Source organism: Lissotriton helveticus, chromosome 8 (assembly GCF_964261635.1).
Source record: "Lissotriton helveticus chromosome 8, aLisHel1.1, whole genome shotgun sequence".
NCBI lineage: Eukaryota > Metazoa > Chordata > Amphibia > Caudata > Salamandridae > Lissotriton > Lissotriton helveticus.
This window is the reverse complement of record NC_136069.1, coordinates 1,692,446,729-1,692,474,287: the sequence shown is the minus strand read 5'-3', so window position 1 is coordinate 1,692,474,287 and position 27,559 is coordinate 1,692,446,729. Positions and strand designations below refer to the sequence as shown.

Genomic DNA, 27,559 nt, shown 5'->3' with positions numbered 1-27,559 from the left:
AGTGTGACAGGTAAAATCATGTGAGATGGAAGAAGAGTTTATTATAGTATGTATAGAAAAGTAATAGATAATAGCATGTGAGAGATAAGAACAGTTTATTATGCTATGTACAGCAGTGTCATGGATGATATTCTGTGAGGGGTAAGAACATATTGTCACAGTTTGTGTTGAAGTGTTACAGTTGATATCTTGTGAGGGATAAGCATAGTCTATTAAATGTGGCAGAAAACCCCGCCCCCTTCGGTATATTATAGAAATATTAGAAGTCATCAAGGAGTTCTACAACCAAATTCCTTAAAAAAGTCAATGCATTTACAAGTAAGTTGCCACATCCTTTTAATATAGAGAATTGTATATTTTATTACTTATATGACATCATCACATCATCACCCTTGTGCTTCACATGAAAGAGATAGCATGGTTAGAGATATAAACAATAAAAGTGAAGTTTATAAAGTGAAATTAATTACAACAAAAGGCAGACATTTGTAAGAAAAAAATATCAGGATCAGCATAATGTAAAACTGTCGCATTTCACTCCCTGCGTTCTTGTGGCCGCCACCAGGGGGCATACACGTGGAACTCTCCAGTGTTCAAGAAAGCCTCCAGCTCTTCTAGACCAACAGAATGAACTATATGTTCTTGGATGCTATTTAAAAGTTCCAGTTCATTCCCGATACATGTAGATTTTGTGGAACCCAGTTTGCCTATCCTAAAAACTCTGGGGCATATTAGCAAGGGGGAGTATCGCCGCTTTTTCGCCAAGTTTGTGCCGAGAAAGCGGCGATACTTCTAGAGCCCCATCCACAAGGGCATTTCAACGCCTGGCTCAAGCCCACTTTGCATGTCGGCGACAAACATCGCTAATGACATACAAAGAGGGCGTTACCACGTCCAACCACATGTGAAATGTGGTTGGAGGTGGGAACACCCTATTATCAAGGCAGGCGTTGAGAGAGGGAGACCTGTGATAAACTCATTTATCGCAGGTCTCCCAACGCCTGCTCTGACCAGGTGTTCGGGCATTGATAACATGGGGGTGTGGATCATAAAGCTGAATCCACCCCCCCATATTATCAAGGAGCACATTAGCGCGTGAAAACAACGCTTGTTTTCATGCGCTAATGTGCCATATCGCCGACTATCGCCGGATTTCATTTCGCCTACATGATGCGCATAGATAATTGCGCGCTATCAAGGCGATGGAATCCGGCGATAGCCGGCGATATGGGAATGTGCGTTGTGCGTTTTCTAACGCACTTCTAGGTAATATGCCCCTCTATTACCTCGAATCCCCTGCACACTGCTTCACCTCCACCTCTGCAGGCCAGGGATGGGTGGTGGAATTCAGCTCACCAATGGCTGGTAGGTGCATGTATTATTGTGAGCTCTTTTAAGCCTCAGTTCCCTTCAGTTCATTGTTGGTCATTGTAGCAATGTTCCTGTAATACTGAGCACTTATTTCCTTTGGTAACCCTTGTTCCTTGAACTAGCACTGCCTGCAGCGATGAATTGATTCTGAGTCTTAGTGTTTGCTTGTTCCGTGCACTAGCACTGCCTGCAGAGCTTCCTCGATTCCTGGGCCAGCACTATTTAGTGCATCCATGATCCCTGAACCTCTCCTCCTTCTGTAATGACTGTTTCCCCATTGCCTGCCTTCTTTACATTTGTATTAGTACCAGTTTCTAGTTTGCTCCCTTCCTGTCTTAGTGTTCACTTCCCTTGGGTGGTGTATCACTTGGTCTCTGCCCAGTGTGACTTTTGTTTTCCCTTCTTTCCTGTCAAGCACTCCTTCTTGCTAGCTCCTTGTTTACTACAGCTGTGTCGTTTGCTTCTAGACCCTTGTTACTACTACTGCCCTGCATGTTAGGTTCCTGTTTGATCAGGATTTGTGGGCACATCTGACAATCTAGATGGTGATTCTTGCCCACTGTGAGTATTGTATTTAAAGACCACAGGGATCAGCTCAACAGGACCTGCCTTAAAAGGCATATCCTATATGTTGTTATTTACAGTCAGTATTTGTAACAGGAATTGCTGATTAGGAACTTACCTTTAGTTTCAGTCTTACCTTTTGCAGACGAGATACAAGGGAAGGGGTTCGATTATCGGTCTAAATGCTGTGAAATCATCTGATAAAAGCTGTGTTTTCTGCTACTATCAGGTTTATTTCAGGACATACAGAGTTGTCACTGCACTTCTCCTGAGCACAATAATAGTAGTTTGTCAAGGTATAAACCAACATGTAACGCTCATATTCCGCGAGAAGAAGAAAGAGTAGTATTTCCACTCTAAGCACTAAAAAATATTTTTTATAATGACCCTCCCCAAGAATTTTTATATGAGTTTTGTATTTTTCCATATTATTTAGACTGTTACATTCTTTTTCTTTATTACACACTGAATATCATGATATGGTGAAGCAAAAATATGAAACACCCGGGGCCTCATTTACGAAAAGTGACGCATCGCTGCGTGAAAACAGTGATGCGTCACTTTTCACTGCGCCCTCCATGCGAGACCAATGATGCGTCATATTTACAGTATGACGCATCATGTCGCAAGGAGTAACAGATACGTCAGTATTTCTGACGCATCAGTATTGCGCAAAAGTGACGCAACTCCAGCAATGTATCCTTTCACATGGGGCAAGCCCCACGTGAAAGGGCCTGCATCAGTCTTATGCCGGCTGTGAGGCAGGCGTAAGAAATTGACGCATTAGTGTCCTAGAAGTGGCGCAGTGAAATCTCATAGATTTCACTGCGCCACTTCTATGACCCTTTCTTGCGTCAGAACGCCCCCCCCTGCATACATTATACCTGGCGTAGGTATAATGTGGCGCAGGGGTTTACAAAGTGACGGTACTTTGTAAATATGGTGCAACAAGGCACATTGTTTACGCTGCTGGTGCGTTACAAAAAGTGACGCACCGGCCGCGTAAAAGTGACGTACAGCCTCATAAATGAGGACCGAGATTTTCACCAAAACAGTGATAATTTCAATCCTGCGAGCATTTCTCTAACCCACTATGATATTTTTGGACCCCTAATCAAGAATACTGACAAACTAATCAATGGATGTTATTGCCAAATGGGTCGGAGTCTCATAGGATTCAATGTCATCTTAAAGGTTTAACATCCGCTACTACAGAGATGTGCTGGCCATGGTTTTTGCTACAGAGGAAATTAACCAAACACCTGAACTTCTGGCAAACATCACCCTCGGCCTGCGCATCCATGATTCCTGCATGTCTGAAAACCGAGCTGTTGAAAGGGTGCTGGAGCTTCTCTCGGGAAGAACACAGCTCGTTCCAGGATACAGGTGTCCATCACACCCACCACTGGCTGGAATTATTGGTGAAACAATGTCATCCTTAACTGTGCCAATGGCAAGAATGATGGGAATTTTCCACTACCCACAGGTAAGAGTCAAGGTCATTGTTTTTATTTTTAAACTCCACATATTGAATTTACAATGAAATGATTTTAGTTAATAAAACATTGATATATTTCATAGTTTACCTTCTGGAACACAGCCTGGAATTCCGTTTTCTAGGACCCTTGTCACTGAGGCCTTATTCAATATGTCAACCTGAGATAGATAACTAGTTGGATCTATACCATCCCACAACCCACTCAGCAGTATTTTGGGAGAAATCAGCTTCAGGTAACAACCAAACTTTTGAGACGTCAAAGGTATATTTAGTGGTATCCAAAACCTCTTTCATTAAGGAATAAAACACTAATAAACAGTAGAAAACAATGAAAATATTATAAAGATTTCTTTTATAATCAAATCCCTATCCTGGTGCACATGATATGAATTGTAACTACAGCAACAATAAATGATTGTAGCTGCAACATCTACTAATGCCCTGAACAGCAAAAACTGTTCCAATGTATTTGCTGCATAACTTTATAGCAACCACACCCTTGATCTTCCATTAACTTACCTAACCTTATCACTAAAACAAAAGTCAGATGTATGTTCTAGATATGGTTTACACAAGCACACTGGTTTGAACGAGAAGTCTTTACATTCACTATAATAGCACAACCTATTATTTACATCTTGTACTGGCAGCTTGACTGATTACTGCATAGTGCAGCAAGTGAATGCTGATGGCTGTGTCGCCTGGCACAAAGCTCCTCTCTAATCCTTTATACCCTGTGCTTGTCTTATATAGCATATTTAGGTCACTGTGAAAACTTTCAGGATAAACAATTAAGTGCCCTTATGTTCCTTCACTCATTTCTATTCTGCAAGACTGTGTCCTTTGAGCCATAACAATAATCAAAACATGTAGGTATCATTTTTCCTTGAAACTTTCTCACAATTCAATAACAATAATTTAGAACAGAGCAGTCAACTCAGATTAAATAAGGTGAATATTGCTGAGCATTCTATATTAGTCACATCCATTCAATTCCACATTTTAAACACTTGCAACCTAAAAGAGGGATACTCAGTGACATCATACATAATACTCATAACATTCTCAGAAAGATAATAAACCTATATATGATGAATATGTGCAGTGATGGTTGCATTACTGCATAGTGAGGATGTAAATATTGTAGTACAAGAAAATATTGTGGACAAACTATTGATAGGTAATTGCAAATTAGGGAATGTATAGATTTACGTTTCCTAACTTCACATATACATACTCAAAATACATATATGTGGGGGTTAGATGTAGAAAATATACACCTACTTACCTTTTAGTATTTTGTAGTTGATATTTTTTAATCCATATTTGCCTTCCTCGATATCCTGGCTTCGATCTGCAAAGTGCATGCCTGCAATGATAGATGAAAGAAGCCAGTGTGTTATCTTTATTTGCTATCTATTGCAGCAGGGTACAAAATTGAACACACAATTTGAAATGTTGCAGCTATCCTGTTGTAAACTTTTTTACAACTTCTTTAAAGGAGGACTGTTCATCTTCATGTTTCAGTGTACAGATTTACTCTCTCCCAGATGGGTTAGTTGCCATGAATCTTTCACGGATATTGAACTCACTGGTGCAAAAGGAGCCATTGTGCATGGTTAGGTTAGGTTAAGCTGATTTGTAGAGCGCAACAGCTGGCCCAGCAAAGGGGCGTCCCGGCACTAGAAGCAATAAAGGCCGCTGACAGCAAAGAGTCCCATCGAAGAGAGGCCCGAGGGCCGCAGGGCCACAGAGACAGGGGCATGGACTACCAAACCTAGGGGGATGGGAAAAGATGAGGGTTTAGTGCTTTCCAAAATGCCATGTAGTTATCTAAGTTCTGGATGTGAACCAGAAGTGTGTTCCACAGCTAAGCTGCCAGAGTGCAAAAAGAGCGTCCACCAGCATGCGCCCTCCTGACCCGGGAGACAGCTGCGAGGTGTTGACCTGTTGAACGAAGGTGACGAGAGGGGGCAGAGGCAGAGAGCAGGCCAGCCAAAATGCCAGGAGCAGGAGAGTTCAGGATCCTGAACGCAAAATAGAGGGGCATATTATTAAGGGGGTTTATCTCCGCTTTTTTGGCTTTAAAAGCCAAGAAAGCGGAGATAAAATTATCTCCCTATTACCAAGCTGTCGCTAACACCAGTTAGTGACCGCTAGTAGGAGATAGCGACCATCTTGGGCCCCGCTTTGCATGTCAGTGAAATTTATCACTAATGACATGCAAAGTGGGCGTGCCAAGATGTTAGCGACTGGAAACAGTCGCTAACATCGCTATCTCCTAATACCAACTTTTGGAGATATTCGCGCAAAGCGCGATTATCTCCAAAAGCTAACACCTGCCCTGAGCAGTTCTTAGCCATGTTATCCAATGGGAGGTGGATAACATGGCTAAGAGCATTAGCTCGGTAATGCATGAATATCGCTGACTTTTCAGCGATATTCATGCATTGCGGCCGATTTTTATTGCATTTGCGATAATCTGCGATAAAAATCGCCGCAGGTCGGCGATACATTTTTGTCTCTAACCAAGCAAAAGCGATAATTATCGCTATTGCTTGGTAATATGCCCCAGAGAGACTTGTACTCCACCCGTTTGATGGTGCTGCAATAGCTTTCAGAACTGAAGCAGATGAGCTCAGCAGCATATGTTTCATTGTCATTGAAAATGAGGTGGATGGATACTGAAGCGCATCTGCATTGGAATCTCAAGACACAGATACATGCCAGATTCACTGATGGGGCCAGTGCATGTAGTATTGGTGGATCATTCTGTACTGCATGTTTCACAATTCTCACGATGCATTCATGTTGACTTTATTTGTTTTCTTGACAAATATAAGAATTGCACAACCAACTATCAGCAGAGTAATTGAAATCCCCCAAATGGACTTGAAAACAGTGAACTGAAGAATGAGGGAATAAGTCCAAATAATGCTAGCTAACCAGTTATTAGGTCAGATCCAATGCTTTTAAAAAGTTGAGTTATACCTGTTTTGTTTGTTGAATGCAAGATGACATGCAATATGTAAACAACATGAGTTGGAAATTGCATCTGCAGCAGTCTTTGGATTTCAGAAGCAGACCACTTGGTTTTAACTGGTGAGGAGGTCAAAGGTTAAAGACAGCTCTTTCTGCGTTAATAATTCAACAATCGTGTTTAGCTTAGTAAAGCACATATTTACGATGTCAGTTTTCCGCCATGGAACACTTTCATACAATTTCCTTAGATGAGGATACAATGTAATACCACAACTTCTTCAGTTTTTTGTTCAGCTAGAAGAAACTGAGGGGTATATTATCAAGGGGTTTATCTCCGCTTTTTTGGCTTTAAAAGCCATGAAAGCGGAGATAAAATTATCTCCCTATTACCAAGCTGTCGCTAACACCAGTTAGCGACAGCTAATAGGAGATAGCGACCATCTTGGGCCCCACTTTGCATGTCAGTGATATTTATCACTAATGACATGCAAAGTGGGCGTGCCAAGATGTTAGCGACTGGAAACAGTCGCTATCATCGCTATCTCCTATTACCAACTTTTGGAGATATTCGCGCTAAGCGCGAATATCTCCAAAAGCTAACACCTGCCCTGAGCAGTTCTTCACCATGTTATCCAGTGGGAGGTGGATAACATGGCTAAGAGCATTAGCTCGGTAATGCATGAATATCGCTGACTTTTCAGCGATATTCATGCATTGCGGCCGTTTTTTATCGCATTTGCGATAAACCTTGCTAATAGCAAGGTTTATCTGCGATAAAAATCGCCGATGTGCGGCGATAATTTTTGTCTCTAAACAAGTTAGAGACAAAAATTATCGCTAGTTGTTGGTAATATGCCCCTGAATCTGGGAGTTATTCCACAGCAGCTCTTATTTGTCCTCTTTAGACAAGAACTGTCTTCTAGGAGTGTTTGATTGGAAGGAATTAATGAATGGAGCACGCGCTGCAAGTAATTTACAAGCAAGGTCACACTTGTAGAGTAAAAGAATCATAGAGAAGTGAATGACCTAGTGGATTAATGCATGCAGATGTGCTCATGAATGCTGAATTGTCTTTTGTTAAGCATTGAAATTAAAATGGAATTTTATGTTTCTGACAAAAATAAAAATGAAAGGCAGTGATTGGCAAGGGGAATACTACATTTAATTGACAATTTGAAGAAGATCTTTGCCAGAAAAGTCCTGGACAAACTCCAGAACTGGATAGATGACAAGGCAATATTATGCCCATACCAAGCAGGCTTTCACTCCAAAATAAGTACATGTGACCAGGCCTTCAGATTTACCTTATTAACATGGAAATACGTGCTGCTAAAAAACAAAAGAACTCTATGTATCATGTGCCGATCTGAGAGCCGCGTTCAACTTAGTGCAGCACAAATTGTTATGGAGAACCATACTTGACCTAGGAACCCCAATCAATCTGGTAATAGCCAGACTTCATGAGGACAACACTGCCCAAGTCAGATGGGGACAAAGCAGTGTACAGACTGATAGGATACCCATACAGCACGGGGCGCGCCAGGGGTCTGTGTTCACTCCCACGCTATTTTTCATTGTTTATCTTTACTCATTTCCACAACACCTATGAACATGCAAACCTTAATGGATACGTTTTTAGATTTATGAAGGGATAGGAGTTTGGAGCTTACCGTTACTAAAACAAAATATATGGTGTTCGGGAAAGCGAAGGGGGAATCAAGCCAGGTTAGCATTGCATGTGAACCCGTAGAGAGGGTGAAAATGTTTGACTACCTTGGGACAAGATTAAGCGACTCACTTGGCTGGGAACAACATTTAGATAGGAGTTATCTTACTCTATGCCACAGGTCAAAATCAATACTGAGATATCACAGGCAGTCAAACATTCGATCACCAACCCCTGCTTCAGAAGTCTATCATGCCAAAGCCCAGAGTGGTGCTTTGTATGGAGCAGAGATATGGGGGCATATTTATCAAGCTTATTCCCAATCGCAAATTCTCAGATTCAGCCCATTTGCGAACGAGAAAAAGCCTTTTGGATGTATCATCCCAAAAGATCGTCGCAAAAATGGGAATCATAAAACTATTTTACCAATGCATTGAAGGAATCGCAAATTGCGATTCTTTAAATGCAATGTAAGGAGTGCCCAAATTGTGTGATTTTAGCTTAAGGAATCTTCAGGTTGGTGGTAAATTGCGATTGCGATTTTTGCATTTTTCAAAGTGCCATGTTACACACATACCTGTCCTCATGGCACACATGTGTGCCACATGTGCACACATGCATATTTCAGGGGTGCAACAAGGTGTCCTTTATTGACCCTTGCACCCTTGAAATTGCAAGCGCAATTTGCGAGTACCTATTGAGTACCCGCAAATTGGGCATGCAATTCACATTCACTCATACGGGTCCCTTGGCCCATAGAAATGAATGGGAAGTCATTCCTTAATTGCGACTCGCAATTTGCGGTTTGCAAAATAAGGAATGTCAGGGAATCGCAAAATATTTATGAATTTTTAATTACATCTTGTTTTGTGATTCTCAAATAGCGATTCTCAATAAACCGCTATTTGAGAATCGCAAAACCATTGTTTGATACATATGCCCCTGAGTGCCATACAAACACAAACAAACTGACAACCTGCAAAAACACTTTCTCTTTTGTAAGATCACTTACCTCAGTACCCATCACTAGCCCACTTATCCCATTATTCTTTAACCTGGGGATGAAAAGAATGGGGGATATGGCCTCACTAAAGCCTTTAATGTATTGGTTATGTATCAGCTCTCTGATTACTGTAATTCCCTGAGAGAGATTCTGCTGATCAGTGGTACTAAAACACTACAGTGGTTCAAACATATTGCGAGCTGGTGCAAATCACTGGGCATGTCGAAACTATGGGAATAACCAGAGAGGGCAACTAGAGAGGATCTACCAAGACTGAAATCCACGTACTGGTTGGTTGTGGGAGAGTGCTATGCTACCCGACCAGTAAATGGTCATTTAACAACACAATTTGTAAGTGTCAAACCATGCCCCAGATTCAAACTCTTCTTGGATTAAATCACACCCCCACTTGCTAAAAGTCTATATGTTAGATTTAGGTATGGCAACCTGCTCCTAAGGTTTCCCAATAATCAGGTTGCTGGGTTATCACTAGAACTATGCCCTGCCTGTGCCAGAGTACAAGAGACAGAAGAACACATACTTTTTTTCTGCATGAAATACCAACTGATTTGCAGGAGGTGTATACGACCGATCTGTTTAAACCTTGGTGGCAGGCAATATCAGGTTGTCTACAGAATCCTAACAACAGATACATCCGAGCCAGTAGTTTTTGCTGTTAGTCGTTTTCTATTCTCATTCTGGATTAATCGACACAAGATTTTATCCTAGGCTGCATTGACTGTTATTATCAAAAAGAGTTGTTGTGTTTGTGAAATGTTGGAATGTTGGCTACTGGAACAAATGAACTGTGTATTGTATATAAGATTACATTTCAATATTTTTTAGCAACGTTGTTTTTAATTGCAAGGCTATTAACTGGAAGCTTGCCTGTTTTAATGCTTTTATCCTATTTTTTTATTATATATTTTATATGTAATTTAAGAACCCTATTTTCTTGTTCTAGACTGCAAATGATGGATATTTTGTATACTTTAAAGGTTCAAAGAAAAACAGATATTTTTTTCTTACTAAATTCATCAGTGATCTACTAATGTAAGCATTTTCAACAGTAAGTGCCCGTGTATGTGTATATTTTTACAACGTAAGATGATTCGATATAAATTATTAGGCTTCAATACCAAAAAAAGCAGAGCTTTCATTGTGAAATGGCATGGTACTATTATACCTGGTATTGTAGCTTATGTAAAATAGCTTTTCCTGAAATGTCTCCCTTTTGGAACAGAATCAAGCACCATTTTTACCAATAAACATGATATTCAAGTGTGCAAAATCAAAATGGGAAATAACCTTTTATAAGTTAGTCTCCTGACAAACCTACAGCAAATAAGAACTACTTATCTTAACTAATAGAGGTACCAAGTTTTGAGACTAACCTCTCTGCTAATTGTGATATTTGGTTTCTTGAGTGTGTTACTTAAGGAACCTGAATAATTCATGCTGCATTGCGGAACACTAAAACAATATGTGTTCTAGAATATCTTCCAGAGCATGGCCCAGAATTTGCATTTCTAGACCTCCCGCCACTTAGACTTAGTCAATTAGCCAATCCAAGAGAGAAAAACAGTTGCACTGCAACAACCCCACATTGAACTGACCAATATTTGAGTGAGATGTATATTTCAGATAACAAGCAGTCCTATTAGAAGACATTGGAATAGTTAGTGAAATCCAAAACCTTTTTCCTTAAGGAATGAAACCTTCAAGAACACTAGGAAACAGTTAATATATTTAAAAGAGTTATTTTAAAATCACAATCCTGCCCTGGTTCAAGCAAAATAATGGTAGATTCAATGTTTATCAAAAGTGAGAACAACACAAAATCCTCCAAATTATTCGCTATATAGATTTATTGCAATACCATCCTCATTCTTCTATTCACTAAGCTAATCTTAGGACCAATGAAAAATCTTATTTTGAGTTTGAGCACTAGGTGTGAGGGTATTCTGTGCCTAGATATACTCACCGACACAAAGAGTGCTCTGCAAATCCACTTTAGTTTACATTTCAGAGATTGCTCACACTGCACACTTGTTTGAAAAGTAAGGGCCTTATTATTTATTTTTATTTCATTTTTTTATTTGTTATTTATTGAGTTTTATATAGCATAGGCTTGACCCAAGGGTATCAGGGAGCCTCACAGAGTTAGCATCTTATATGTGAGATACATTTGGGGTAAATTAAGATACATAGTGACAGAGAGTGACAAGGTATATGAGGTATGAAATTGCATACGCCAAAATAGGTAAGATACATATAGGGTACAAATAGATATGTGGTGCCATTTTTTTGTGAGGCGTACGTGTACATTGTGGGAGTATTGCTGATACAATCTTGAGGTAGTTACAGTATGCCAAACACATATCGCTTTCTCTCGGCACAGTTGCAATTGTTCAAAATTACAGGTGGAGCAAAATAATAATAGCAAAACACATAGTAGAAATAAATACAACAAAACAGATGAACAGAAGTAAAGAAAGCCATTTTGGGTCTGAGGTGTCTGCGGTAAGTCTCTTCTGGATGGGGGTAACTAGAGGCACTTATTTCCTTCGGTTAGTGGTGCACAGATTTATTTTGTGGGAGGGATAGGGAGCCCAAAGGCTAATCAGGAACTTTAAGGTGGATTTAAGTATTTGTTGCGGTGGAGAAGCTACAGTTTTTTCTTGAAGTGATGGAAGAGTTGATTTTCTCTCAGGTCCAGGGACAGGGAGTTCCAGAAATTTGGAGCATTGCCAGAGAAAGAGCGGGTGTGCAATTTCTCACTCTTCAATTTTAGAGGGATCAAGAGTAGTCTGTTAGAGCTTTGCTGTTGTGTTTTTTTGGCAAGCTTTTTCAAGCTGCTCTCGGATTTTTCTTTGAGATGTTTTATTTTTTATTTTTGGCTTTCAGCCTGGATGAACGAGAGTTTGGATTCTGACAGTTGTTGTCTCCAGTTTCCTTCAGCTAAACAGAGTTGTCAAACCACGCTTTGAGGGGGCATTTCTTGATTCACTGAGTTTCAGGGGGTTTCCACGAGTTCTGTAAGTTTTGTGTTGTAGGTGACGTTGAGGTCCTCGGTAGATGATAGGTCAGGAGGAGGTAGAATTTGACAACTTATTAATGTGTCTAGCTCCCCCTGGGAGATTTGATGGATCTTTCTTACCCAGTGCTTGGGATTAAGGAATTGGAGAGAATGGTGATGGATGGAATTTACATCGAAGAGAATTTGGTAGTGATCTGACCAGTTGGATAGTAGGATACATTGCAGAGATAGTGTGTTGTGCTTGGAGATGATTGGCTCATGCATTTGCATGTTGCGATGTTGGGTGAGATGGTTTGCTTCCAAGAGGGTGGAGAGGGCCTATACTGTGGGGACTTTAGTGTTGTTCAGGTGCAAGCTAAGGTCTTCTAATATAATGTCAGTGCTGTCTTTTAGTGAGGTTTGCGATATTAGGCCTGCTAGGTCTTCAAGAATTGAGAATTTTCACCATGACGGTGATAGATGACGTGGAATTTGGTGGAGTGCGATCCATTTGTGGAGAGCTGAGCTCCTAGATATTCAAAGGTAGGGTGTCCAGGAGTGCAGACAGGAGTTAAACAGAGACCACTTTTGTGTATAATGGCTACTCCGCCACCCCTGCCACCTTTGCGGTCCCTGCGATTGATTAAAAAACTGGTTGGGATATGAGATGGATGTAAGGTGATGAGTGGCTGTTTAGTCAGGTTTCAGTTAGAAAGCAGATGGCCGTGTTCTGCTGTAGGATGGTATCTGCAATTTCGGGGGCATGCTTGATTGCTGATCTGCAGTTTATAAGCATGCAGTGGGGGTGGGTGTAGGTTTCTGTTCAGGATGGTTGGGTTAGATGGTGGCTAGTTGGGAGGGTGGCCTAGGAAAGAGAAATGTGTTCAAGCTCCTGTTCAAGCTAAGGACAACCGGGATCTTGAGGAGAGAGTATTGGCTGGAGCTATTACCACGGGAGCTTTCCATCAATTCAGCCTCCTGCTGCAACGTCCTAGTCAAGGAGCATTTATGTTTGGGGCAGTGCAGACTGCTAGTGGCAGGGTCAGAGTTTATACGTGGTGTGAGGGGTTTGGTCAGAGTGTGGATATTCTTTGCTTCTATGCAAAGTGCCGCAATTTCATCCAAACTAGAATTGATTTTGAGTTCTAGATGGGATATTATAGGGAGCAGTTGTGAGACACCTTGTACAACGAAGGGGAGGGGTGGTGCTGGGGCTGGAGCCATAGGTGGGAGCTAAGCAAGGAGCCATCTGATTGGGGTGGAGGAGTTCAGGGCAAAAGGAGCAGGGTGTAACTCAGATTTTGAAGGAAGTTCTATCTTCATCTGGCAAGTTTTCTTGTGTAGAAGATGAAGTCAAGTTTGTGCCCACCTTGTGCTGGTCTGTGATAGATATCCACAATTAGGGCATAATTCACAGAACTAACTTAAGACAAAATCCTAAACTTACTACTAGTTACTCATTTTGGTATTCACAGAAGGCACTTACTCATTGGGTATAATAGCCATAGAGCTCAGCCAGCGGATACCTACATATGTTGCAGATTGGAATAAACCTTGGCCTGTGCTGCATCTTCTGTGTGTGGAAGACACTGCTGTGATAAGTTGACTGAGACTGTAATACAATTAATAGATCCAATTCAAGTCCGTGGTGGATCCTTGATCTACAGTGTGAGAAGTAGCAGTAGGGTCTGGGAATAGGAATACTGCCCGGTGCCCTTCTTGTTGACAATCAGAATGGCCTCACACACTAGGGGCAAGATTCAGAAAGGTTTAGCATCGGGTTAGCATTATTTTTTTTAATACTAAACATTTTTGTGGTTTAACAAACCAACTCAAATTAGTATTTGTGTTGGTTTGTATGAAAAAGTAGCGCAAAGCAGTTCAAAATGCTGCTTCGCATTACTTTGCGTCAAGGGAGCGTTAACATTAGTAGAGAGGGTTTAGCACCTTAACGCTACTGGAAAGTAGGCATTAAAAGGAGACATGTTTTATTTCTCCCTGCTTTTCCGGCTTTGCATGCATGTTGCACTGTGGAGCACTGTGCAGCACCCACACAAAGTAGGAAAAACTTTAAAGTGTGTCTGAGCATAGAAATTTGTACTGGAAGAGTACCTTCCTATACAAAACCTATGGTAGACTCAGGCATGCACCCTCGCACCATGGTGTGTGCCTGGCGAACGGCAGCTGAACTCTGTGCCAGTGATAGGGAGAAGAAAGCCCTATCTCTGTAGATATCATGCTCTCCTGCTCCCTCCCTGTCACGCAACGCAGTGTAACATTTTAGGCTACTGCGCTACATTCCGTAATTTGTTGAGAATGTGTGCCCAGGAATACCATCCTTTTTATGAGAGAGAGGAGGTTATAAATCCACGTTAATGCCCCACAATGAACCTACGGTAGCTTCAGAGTGGTTAAACCCATCATAGGTGTCCCTTAGTAGAGGTGCATCATTGATGCCATCAATTGTAATTGTTTCACATTAATCAATGTCTCAGAGCCACTTTAATCTACATATATATAAAGACACAATTTCCTTTTGTCGACTTGTTTCTGACAGATTAGCCATTCGTCTGTGCTTTCTTCACTCAGCGACAAGCTGCAGTTCCCGTCCTTCCTGCGCACGGTGCCCGGTTACACATTCCAGAACATCGCCCTGGCACAACTGATGGGTCACTTGGACTGGACATGGGTGGGGATGATCATTTCTAACGATGAGGTGGGTTTGCAAGGAGGTCAGGGCATAAAGAAAGGCATTGAGGAAACTGGAGGCTGTGTGGCTTTCATGGAACAAATTAACCTTCGATTCTCCAAGGGGAAAGTCCTGCAAATTGTTGAAATGATTCAAGAACATTTGGTGAAGGTTATTATTGTTCACAGCCCTGAGGTGCATGTCAAGGTGTTACTACAAACCCTGTATGAACAGAATGTAAGCAGCAAAGTCTGGATATTCACAGCATCATTTATCATAACTCCTGGACTCCTGGATGGCCAGGCCTGGAAGATAATGAATGGATCTTTAGGGATAGCACCTCACACAGAACACATGCCTAATTTTGAAGAATTCCTGTCCAACCTACATCCTTCTAAGTACCCAGAGGACATTTTTATGAATATTTTCTGGGAGAAAGCTTTGCATTGTAAACTTTCAGAGACAAATGGAAACATAACAGTGACTGCTGAAGAGATAGAAAGTAAGGCCATGTCTTGTTTGGGGGACAGAGCTTTGAAGAAACTGGCAAGAACTTTATTTGAACTCAATGACCTGAGCTACACTTACCACACTTATACAGCAGTTTACGCCATTGCTCATGCATTAAATGCTCTGATTACTTGCGAGCCAGGACATGGGCCTTTCATCAATGAATCATGTGGTGACATCAAAGATATACAGCCGTGGCAGGTAACAGAATTACACATCCTATCTTATAAAAATGTGTGAACATCTGGGCTTGGCAAGTTGGAACATTTTGCAAGGGGATTGTGTTAGATATTATGGGCAGATTTACAAAAAAGTGACATGTGTGAAGATGCGTCACTTTCCCTGTGCCACCATGAGAAACCCTTGCGCCACTATGGATGCACCATATTTACAATACGGCGCACCATGACACAAGGATTGACATGTGTCAGAAATTCTAACTCTTCTGTTGACACATAAGGCACGCATTGCTGGAGTCGTGTTGCAAGCACAACGCAACTCCAGCAATACAGGGAGAGGCCTATCCTCATTGTGCTGCATCACTCTTCACGCCTGCTTCAAGCAGGCGTAAGAATTTGACGCAGTAGCGTCCTAGAAATGGTGCAGTGAAATCTTGTTGATTTCACTGTGTCACTTCTATGAGGCTTTTTTTGTGTTGGATCCCCCACCCTGCATACATTATACCTGATGCAGGTATAATGTGACGCAGGGCTTGACACAACTCCATGGATACGTCACGTCGTAAATGGACCACATTTTTACGCTGCTGCTATGTCACAAAAATTGACACAAATTCGGTGCAAAAATGACACAATGGGCTTGTAAATCTGCCCCTGGGTTTCTGGTTGACAGAGGTATGCAATGTGTCCAAGCAGGAACCACAATCCTAGTCAGGGTAAGTCAGTAACACTCTAAATTAACCTGAGCTCACACTCTGGTAGCTTGGCCCAGAACAGTCAGACTTAAGTAATAAGCAATGTGTAAATTATTTGTGCACACAACACACAGTAACACAGTGAAAACACCACCAAAGGACTATTCACCAGTTTAGAAAAATCGAAAATATTTTTAGGAGTAAAACAAAACCAATGACCGAAATCCAAGAAGTGGAAGTCAAGATATGAATTAAAAAAAATAAACTGTTTTGTAGAGCTTAGAAACAAATGGTGTCTAATGGCTATCAGTCTGGCTCAACCATGGAAATTGAAATTGAAATGTTCAGGCCGACTGCAATGGGGCGTGTGCCCGATACAGGGACTAGCCTTGGATACGTCGACGGCAAAGGTGAGACATGGAGCAAAGGAGGCAATGTGTTGCTGTCGATCTCGCAGATGGGTTGATGATTTGATTTCGAGCTGTGCAAAGTCAAAATGCATCGAGAATCAAGATGCAATGAATGTTGGCTGATGCGTCATCATTGAACCGCTGTGCTCTAGGCGATGCTTCCAGCACAAAGCAATGCATTAGCACTTAGCGATGCAGAGTTGGAGATACATCACCAACAGGGAATGATGTGTCCCACTGTCGGCAATGCAATATCCGTGGTTTCTGCTGCAGGAAATTTTTTGGTTCTGATCGGTGCAACATCGGCGATACATGGATTTTCTGGATTGCAGCACTTCCAAGCGTCCAGGACTGGATTGTCAGGACTTACAGCAGGTAGAGTCCTGGTGCTTTTGCAGGGTGTTGTATTTCATATCCCAGAGACCTTAAAAACAGGAGGCAAGCCAACAGGCCCTTTAAGATATTTTGGTCCTTGAATGTAGAAATGCAGGTTCAGTCCTTCTAAGTCCCAGGCAAGAGGCAGTAGGCGAACACTGCCAATCAGTTCAGCAAGGTGGCAGACCCTCCTAGCAATACAGCAGTCCGTATTCTGGTAGAATGTCCCCGGTTCCAGAAGTGTTATGATTTGGTGGTGTCAGAAGTCCAGAATGTATACCCAGTTGAGCCATTGAAGTAGGAAGGCTTCAAAGAGATACCTTTAAAGTGAACAAGACTGCCGTTCCTGCCCTGCCTCCAGACTCACTACAGGCGGATATGCTTCCCTTTGTGAGGGGAATGGACACAGCCCTTTTCCAGTGTAGGTGTAAACTTCTCCATCCAATACTGCTCAGGATGACCCATCAGCATGCAGATGCCCACTCAGTCACATTTACCTTCCTTTGTGTGTGGCTGTATCAAGGGTAACACCACGCACAAAGATTTCAAACCAGGTGAAAATATAGAACTTAATTTAATAAATTAATCAAGAACAGAAATTGAATAAGTAAAACATGAGATATGATTTATTTAAGAATAAAGTCTAAAATAGTGCTTAGAAACCACAAGCGCTTATTTGGGATTTCTGGTAGTGCTGATCCTGGGCAAAATAAAACTATTTAAACTGACCCTAATGGAGCGAGGGCCTGATACAGGGACGCAGTTTGGCCTGCTGAACTAAAGTACCTTAATCCTGGTTGCGTCAACGAAGATGCTCTCCATGCAGTAGTTGTCTAGAGACTTCAGGGAGTGGGTGATGTGGTCAGATTTCTTCAACTCCTTTATGAGCCAGGCTGCTGTATGGAGGATGCCTTTCAAAAGAGCAAAGCTGGTTTCTGGGATGCAGTTGAACAGAGTGTTGCCTCTATTTCATGTGGGAAAAGACTATGGCTTGAACTGTATTTCCGAAGGCTTCCCTTGGGAACAAGTGTAATGTTTATTTTAGGAGAAAGAGTCGGAACCAGACTGTTTTGTTCTTCTTGGCAATGTATCCTTTGAGTGTTAGGTTGAAGTTCACGGTCACCCAGTCCACCTACACTTTATATTCACTTTCGGGCCTCATAGTGAACCACTAGTCTCTCTTGGCCTCTACAACATGAGAGCCAGGACCCATACTGGGTGCATTTGAGAAGTAGCCATTATATTATAGTGGGTCCATGCAAAACTCTGGTAAAATCTGGAGGATATTTGGCAAGCATTCCCTGACGATGCTCCATGGTATTTCCATCCTAGGTGATAGAGGAGCCAGCTCTGTTTATTTGGTCTCAACCATGCAGGAGAAGCTTTTTTCTCTGCTCAGCCTCAAATCTGGTGTAATTCCATTCAGCTGTTTTGGATGTAGCTGTGTCAAATTTTCCAATGGAACAGTTAGTGGGACAAACATGTTTTGTGACCCACCTTTACCTCTATCCTCATTTGATGGGTCACTCCAAAACATTCAAGGAAGAGGGTGTGGTGAATGGGACGTTTTGTGAAGATTCATCAAACTGCGCCAACGTTATTATGCTTCTTTTTAAAGCCCTCCATTACATTATAGTATTTTGTAAAGGTCAGCACATTGTAATACTTTTGGGGTAACGGTATGCAGGGTAAAGCCCTCTGTTGTAAAATATGATATTTGTCTATGTCTCTATCTCTGTATTCTGTTTCCCCACCAGCCGTGCCCTGGTGGTGTGTATAACAATGACATAAGGAGTCACATACTCTTATATCTCTCATTTAAAAGTCTGACAACTGCTACCTGACAATACCTAATCTCATGCATTAAATCTATTAATATTGCCAACCAATGCATACATTCACATATCCCTCACTCCCACTAAAATCACACCCAACTACTGTTAATTTAATCTGCCACATAGAAAATTGAATAAATGCACTGGCCAGTTTCCATTAGAGAGTAAGACTGAATCGCAATAACCAACAATTACCATAAAACCCCCTCACTAGTGCTGGGTTCCAGAGCAGCATGCAGCCCGCATAGAGTGCTACAACCCTTCATCACGGGTAGTATGTGCTTTATAAGTGCAATTACAAAACAATACGTTACCCAACCGAAACTAATATCATAATACTCAGCTGTTAGATGAGTGTTGTTCATACAGGCTGCATAACAATCCCCTTTTACCTCTTGACCCTCCGTTTTTCTCATATGACAAAAATGTTGGGACCATGCCCATCACCGAGTACTGTACCAGACCACAACAATAAAAAAACATAACCTTCTCACCAGGCATTAAATAACCGAAGAGATCTGCCATTTGACCAAAACAGAGCTATACTTTAGTTCACCACTACAGATCCCGGCTAGCTACAAAGTATGACTGTTTCTTAAAATCTCACCATGATAATTAAATGAGGGATGGGTTTAACAGTCAATCCTAGCAAACAATTCCTGCTCAGGACAATAAAGTCACACACATTAAACAAAACAACCCAGTGCATTAACCAACTAAGTGGAATATGAACATAAGAAATACCCACACTGGTCAATGATGCCAGATTACTTAAAACCATACACTGCACTCATGTCGCTCATACCTATTCATTTATCACACTTCTGAGAGCTGCATCCCCTAAAACGGTAACTGCAGCTCAATCGTCCTCTCATGAAGGAAGGAACCACTTCCCACAGATGATGAAAACAAAGACAACACACTCTCAACCACACACCCTACACAGTGTAATTTGGAACCCATGTAGGCAAGCACTTCAGTGCCCCACATAGGGGTTGTATGCACTTTAAAAATGTTGCAATACCATACAATACAATAAGCACTACTATTATTTCAAAGCCCTCTGTCAGTCTCTACCTCATTGGAGGGAAAGGTCCTTGTTGCAACTGGCCCTTCTTGCAGGGTCATCCTCAAACTTTTTGCTTCTTCCTCCCTTATTTTTCCTGACCCGTGGCTGTTGGCAATAGGACTCTGCACACTTTACCACTGCTGATCAGTGCTAAAGTGCATATGCTCTCTGTGTAAATTGTATTGTAATTGGATATACATGTTTGGCATATTTGTATCACCATCAAGTCCCTATTAAAGTGCACTGGGTGTGCCAGGGCTGGTGATGACAAATGCTACTAGTGGGCCTGCAGCACTGATTGTGCCACCCACAGGAGTAGCTCTAAAATGGTGTCTCAGGCCTGCCACTGCAGTGCCTGTGTGCAGTTTAGAAACTGCCATGTCCTCCTGGTCAGTGTCCCCACTGACCAGGCCTAACCCTTCCCTTTTCATGCACATTAGTCACCCCTATGGAAGGCCCAAGGTACCCTCCTGGGCAGGGTGCAGTGTATGTGAAAGGTAGAGCATGTACTGGCGCAGGTGACATGCTCTTGTAGTGAATGGCAGCCATTTTCGTTTTTCACTATTGTAAGGCTATCTTGCTCCATAGATTAACATGGGGAATGCTGGCTACAGTGGCTACCAGCATTTCTTCTCATAGGAACAAGATAGGACATAAAAGTCTGGTATCCCTGAACTCCGAATTTAATAACACATCTTTTAGGAAAGGTGGTTTTTAACTCCTGTGTTTGAGAATAGCACTTTTAGAAAATTGCTGTTCTCTTGTCTGACCTTTCTATGTGCCTTGGCCTGTTTGTGGATTGACTGTCTGGTTTGAGAGTGACAGGGGCTGGGGATTCCACAGGAGGCTGGCTGAGTCAGCCCTAGGCTGAATGACTATATTTGCAACTTGAGTGGTGGGAGGAGTTAGCACCTGGGCCTGAATAGGACTGTGCCCGCCCCCCACAGTGCTGGCTCCACCCCCTGTGGTGCGTCTGATGTCACTGCCCTTCACTGTGAAAGGAGAGAAGGAATCATGTCAACAAAGTACTCCAGGGCTGTGCTTTCCCTCCACAATGCTGGCTCCACCTCCTGCTGGGTGGCTGATGACCCTGCCCATCCCTCTGAAAGGAAAGGTAAAGCCAGGTAAACAAAGTGCTCAAGCAACACCCAGAACTGGTTCAGACTGGGCTCAGGGCCCACTTGCACAAAGAGAACAAAGACTTTTAGGGGTATAAGTACAGGACCCCTGCTAACAGAAAATTAGATCATGCTGGAATCAAGAAGGAACCTCTGCCAAGGAGAAAGCTGGCTCTGAAGAAGGAAGACGGTCCTACTGTTGCTCTGCTGGACTGACCTGCTGTTGCTTTGCTGCCAAGGAGAGGGGAAGGACTTTGCTAGTGTGCTGTATCCCCTGTCTTGAAGGAATCCCCAGGGGCCTGAGAAGAGCTGGGTCCCTGTTCTGAAGTCCCAGGAACAAAAGGACTTCATCCCCAGCTTCCCTGAACTCTGCTGAGAGAGTTCTGTCCTTCCTAGAGTGCTTGATCCAGTTGTGGGGCCTCTGGAAGTTGTACCTGTGCTGGGAAGCTTGAAACAAAGCTTGAGAGACTTTTGCAATTGAAAAGTGTGGCATCGCTTGCTTGCGGAGAGCATCCCCGACAGTGCGAGAAGATTCCCACCGCTACGAAGGTCGGGATCGTCGCAGCGTCTGTTGCCACTGCCAGAGTCGTCGCATCCTTCGTTTGCGGGACGCACCAGACCGGTGTGGGAAAGTCGAACATCGCTGCGAGTGTTGTCGCAGAGCCTGTCGTCGCTGGGTGAGATCACCGCACCGCTTGCTTGCGGACCGCATCACGTCGCTGCGAGTGTCGTTGCAGAAACCATCGCATCGAGGAGCTGCGAGAGAGGAGATCACCGCTGCTCCGTGCATCGTCGCCCCGGAGATCATCGCAACTCCAAAGATCGTCGCATTGTGCCTTTCACGAGCACAAACTTCCTATGGAACCTCCGCACCGGAATCCATACAAGTGGCCTTCCTCCCCATACAGACCGGATTCGTCGCAACACGCCCGCTGCTGCAGCTGGGCTGTTGCATCGCCTCCCCAGGGTCTCAGGAGCAACGCATCGATTGTTTTCACCCGCGCTAGCTTCTGCTTTTGGAACTTTGTCGCAACTAAAAGGTACTGTGAGTAATCGTGACGCAACTGTGAAGTTTTCACGCAACTGTTGGTTATTTTATCGCACCCTGAAGAACTCTTTTGAAACCATATTCTTGAACAGTGTATGTTGGATTTTTGTCGTTTTGGTCTTGTGTAGTTTAGATTAAATACCTTCATTTTTCTAAACTGTTGTGGAGTCAGTTTGTGGTATTTTCACTGTGTTACTGTGAGTACTGGTACAAATACTTTACACATTGCCTCTGGTTAGCCTAGACTGCTCGTGCCAAGCTACCTACAGGGTGAGCAGGCGTTATCTCAGAGGGTTTCCTCCTTACCCTGACTAGAAGCAAGGGTCCCTATTTGGACAGTGGTACCTACCCCTGCCAACTAGAGACCCCCAGTTCTAACAGTCCTCCTCTTGGATGATGTGCTTGGCGGTTAGCAACCTTGTGTGCTTTATTAGGATACATATGCCTCCTAGAATGCAGGCCACTCTCTTACATTGAGATTGGTCAGTACGGATCATTGACACAATTCCGAACCATAAAAAGTCAAAACACAAAAATATTTTCAAAACTAGTCTGCCACTCACATCAGCCGCTGTCTCGAAAGTGTTAGGGTGATTTGTCAAGTGGGGGCCAAAAAAAATACTTTTTCAACATGCAATTTCCCATAGGGATTTTAGACACAACTACAGCCCAAACAACTGAACGGGATTACACCAAATTTGTCAGAAAGCAAAATCTTTGTCAAGAAAAATTTCTTTTTGTAATGTGGTGTAAATATATTCAGTAGTTTGGGTGTTATTGAAGAAAAAATTATTTATGTGCATCTAGGGGCATGGAGGGTCAGCGAATCTGACAGATCACATTGTTGGATCCGATTAGCTGCCACCACTTCAACCATGACGTGGTGGCAGCAAATATGCCTCTTTATTCCGCTTGCCATCAGCCTGCATGTTGTTACAACAACCGCATTGTAACAACCATACCATTACCGAGCAAGTCTTAATAATGACGGAGGTGGGCAACGACCGCGTTGTAACAACATGTGGGGTGACGGATTCGTAGTAAGGGCTGTTTACCGGTGACAGCCATCTTGGGACTCAGGACTCAGCCAGAGTCCCAAAAATAGGCAAAAAATAAACAAGGGTCAGTGAAGGAATACCCTGACCCCCTAGGCCTGGTGGTGAGGGCCCAAATGTTTAAAAAATATTTTTAGACATTTTGCTATGATTTTGCATAGGATCACAGAAATGCAGCATCCACCCCAGGCCAATTTCAGCACAGGGGACCCCAACTCTCAGGGCCAGGCTGCAATTTTAAAAGGGTGGAGGGTCATGCTGCTCCCCTCGCCATTATTGGACTGGGAACCCCACCTCCCAGGGCCAGCTCTTGCTATGTCTAGGGGTGGCCACCCTGTGATATAGTGGTGTACTCTCACTTGGTTGGAACAATTTCAAATCTTCCACCAAGTGGGGCCTGGTTTAGATGTCAGGAATAATAGTCCTGCTGCCACTTTATTAATGCCCTGAACACCGCCTACTTGGTGATCCACCCGCCGTATTTAGATGTTAGTGGGTCTGTGGACGAAAGACCTCCCGAGGTTTGCTGACTCTGCCAGAATTGTTTGGCGTCTTGACAGCATCAGTGGCAGAATCATCTGATGGCAGGAGCCCAACCAGGCTTCCAGCAGAGTCAATTTAGATATACCTTTCTTTCGCTGCCCCTGTGACTCTTTCCCCTTCCTTCCTCCTTCCTTGTGGCTCCCGCCCTCGCCTCCCTGCTGTACTTTCTCCCACTTCCCTATTTAATGGTGGCTGCTGCGCTGCAGTGCAGTGGATGCGTGCAGCGAGTGTGCCGCAGGTGCGCCAAAGGCAAGCCTGTCTGCACCCGTCCGGGATCCGCCCGCGGCATGTACCAAGCACCTGCCACTATGATTCTAGCACCCCCGAAGCCCTGAGGTGCATCCTCCTCAATGTGCACTCCCTGCACAGACATGCTGTAGAGATCGAGACCTCCTCGACACCCTCTCGCCAGACATCACCTTCCTCACAGAAACGTGGACAAACCGACCTCCGCCCCGACATCGGCACCGCCAATCAAGATCTAGAGGAAGTACTGCCCCAACCATGCAGGAGGAGGACTTGCCATCACACGCGAGAGCTCCCTCAGACTCACCACTTTCAGTATGAGCGTCCCCCTGTCCACCACCAAACACCTCCATTTCCAGACCAGGCCCAGAACAACCATGCTTGGCACCCTTGCCTACAGACTCCCCGGATCTCCAACTGCATTCACAAGAACCATTGGTGACCTGATTGCGCCCCACGCCATCACCTCCATGGACTACATACTCATCAGAGACCTCAACTTAAGCCTCAACAATTTCAGCAATCCCAACTCTCCCACCCTCTGACTGAAACAACTACCCCTACCCACAAGGCAGGGTACACCCTCAACCCAATCTTGCCAGGAGACAACAACATCTACTTCAGCCACACCACGCAGGCCCCCAAGACACACCACCACTCAGTACACTTCCATGTCAACAAACCCACCGACCCTAATCGTACACCACGCCCTCGGTGAAGGAACTGGAGCAAGGTCACTGAGGAGCACCTCAACTCCACCCTTAAACGCGATGCCCCCCCACCTTGACCAACGCCAACTCCACAGCTAAAGAACTTCACAGATGGATCACCAACTGCACAGACAAGCTTGCCCCCCTCTGCAACCCCGACAGACAGCGCCCCAGGAAAGCCACCTGGTTCACCGCCAACCTCCAAGATTACAGACGCACCTGCAGACGTCTCAAGAAGAATTGGAGAAACAGCAAAGCTTCAGAAGACCGCACCACATACAAGCATGCCCTGACAGAATACCATCAACTCATCAGATCTACCAAAAGGACCTTCATCTGAAACAAAGTCCACGGCAACACCACAAATGCTAAGGTACTCTTCAGCATCATTCAGAATTCACCAACCCTTCCAGAACCTCTGTGACAAACTCGGCTCCTACTTCCACCTGGAAATTAGAACCCTCTATGACAACTTCCACAAACAGACTCTGGACACTCACTCCACTCCTCCCCCCAACAACCACAACCAGCCCACCATCTCCTGGACCCCGGCCACCACCGAAGACACTGTGTCGACCATGAAATGCATTCACTCAGGAGCCCCCATGGACCCCTACCCTTCGCACATCTTCCACAGAGTTGCTGCCCCATATTACACTTGAGCTATGACGCACCATCAATGCCACCTTCGTAGCCGGCACATTCCCCAGTGACTGGAAATGCACAGAAGTCAAGCCCCCTCATCAAGAAGCCCTCAGCAAATCCGACAGACTTCAAGAATTACCAACCCAACTCTCTCCTCTTTTTCATGACCAAAGACACTGGGAAAATCATCAACAGGCAAGTAACAGAATTTATCAAGAACTCTATTCTTGACCCCTCCCAATCTGCATTCCACAGCAACCACAGCACAGGGACCACCCTACTCGCCACCACAGACGACATCTGCACGCTCCTTGACATAGGCCACACCGCGGCCCTGATCCTACTTGACCTCTCTGCAGCCTTTGACACCGTCTCCCACTGTACCGTCACTGCCAGTCTCCACAATGCCGGCATACAAGGAACCACCGTCAACTGGCCTCGCTCCTTCCTCACCTGAAGAACCCAAAGAGTCAGACTTCCCCCCTTCCTCTCCAAACCCACTGAGATCAACTGGGGAGTACCCCAAGGATCATCACTCAGCCCCACTCTCTTCAATATCTACATGACCCCCCCTTGCTGCCATCGTCAGACAACATGGACTCAGCATAGTATCCTACACTGATGACACCCAGCTCATCCTCTGCCTTACTAAGGATGCCCTGATCACAGACTCAGCTTGCAGGAAGGAATGAAACACAACCAGAAGAGCAATGTGCGGCCAATTTCAAGAGCTGCATGCAGGAGCTCGCCAAGTGGATGGCGGAAAACTGCCTCCGTCTTAACGGAAACAAGACGGAGGTACTGATCATAGGCAAATCCCCTTCAGTGTGGACCTCAGCGTGGTGTCCGGACGAGCTGGGTGAACTGCCCACTCCCAGCAATCTAGTGAAAAATCTAGGGGTCTGGCTAGATAAAAATTTAACCTTCGACCACCAGACCAAACTAGTGGCAGGCACCTGTTTTCGCAGACTACGGGTCCTTAGAAAAACACTGGACCTCATGCCCACGCCGGTGCGCCAGACCCTAGTCCATGCGTTGATAACATCCAGGCTGGACTACGGAAACGTTCTGTACCTAGGAGCCAGCGAAAAATGCGTTTCTAGACTGCAACGCATACAAAACGTGGCGGCCCGCTTGATTCTTCTACTACCCAGAATGGCATCATCACAAAAAGCCCTGAGCACACTCCACTGGCTCCCTGTTAGGGAACGGGTGAAGTTTAAAGCCCTCTGTATAGGACACAGGATCCTTCAGGGGAAAGGCCCTAGGTACCTGAATAACTATCTCAAGTGCTATGAACCAACACGCCAACTAAGATCCACTGGCGTGGGGCTGGTACAGGTCCCGAAAGGTAAAAAGAGCAAGAATGGGGGGGAAATCCTTCAGAGCCTTGACTGCTAGGCTATGGAACAAGTTGCCAGAAAAGCTGCGCTTGGAAAACGCGGAGCTCACATTCCGCAAATAACTCAAAACAATCTTATTCCCCAAGCTCCAGTGCATTAAATACGCCCTCTCTCCACAACCAGCACCAAAGGCGCAATGGGAAACAACAGCAGCTAGTAGCGCGGGGACACACCTGCTGGTGTAACCAAGCGCTTTATAAAATCTATAATAATAATAATAATAATAATAATAATAATAATAATAATAATAATGATAATAATAATAATAATGAACTTCAAGAACTATGTTTATTTAGCCTTGTCAGGGTCATTTTACAGCTTTCATCATTTAGCCATGGAAGGGCCTTGAAGGACATTGAAATGCATGACTAAATAAAGGAAAGAGCCCCCTGCCCTACAGGAGCCTCTGCTTCAAAACTGTAATCATTGTTCACACCCAAGAAATCAGAACTTTGTGTACCCTAAAGATTTCTTTAGAGTTTGATTTTGTTACTTTACAATACCCAATGTTCTAGGCAGAATACAATGCGCCGCCGGTGCCTCAAAATAAGGACACATCAGCAGTGCAATGGGCTTGTCAATAAGCCCCTCCATGTTTACAATGTTATGGCATATTTCTTCTGTCTCCTTTGGCTGGAGCACTGGTTCCCGTCTAGAGTCAATGCATCCACCCTTCCAGCTTTAAAACAATCTTGACAGGCATATTCCTTTATGCACAGTGTAGCACACATGGATAGAGGAAGTAACAAAGAGAAATAAAGAGATCTCCCCTCCTTACACCCCTGTTGGGTAGGAGAACCATTTTGGCATGAACCCATGTTCACAAGTTTTTTTAAATCTGGGTTTTCATCAGAATAAATGTGTGGGTGGGCCCATGTAACGCCTACTCTATGCATAGTGATTTGTATTTATTAAACCTTACAAAG

At 43.8% G+C, this 27,559-nt stretch overlaps 1 protein-coding gene across 1 annotated transcript in view; it reads left to right on the top strand.

Moving 5' to 3' along the window:
- LOC144774111 (extracellular calcium-sensing receptor-like) overlaps nt 1-27,559 on the top strand; it is a 57,827-nt gene that overhangs the window by 10,306 nt on the left and 19,962 nt on the right. The window contains exons 4-5 of the mRNA XM_078659137.1: nt 3,130-3,421; nt 14,661-15,503. Coding sequence (XP_078515263.1) covers nt 3,130-3,421; nt 14,661-15,503 — 1,135 coding nt within the window. The remainder of the gene's footprint in view (nt 1-3,129; nt 3,422-14,660; nt 15,504-27,559) is intronic.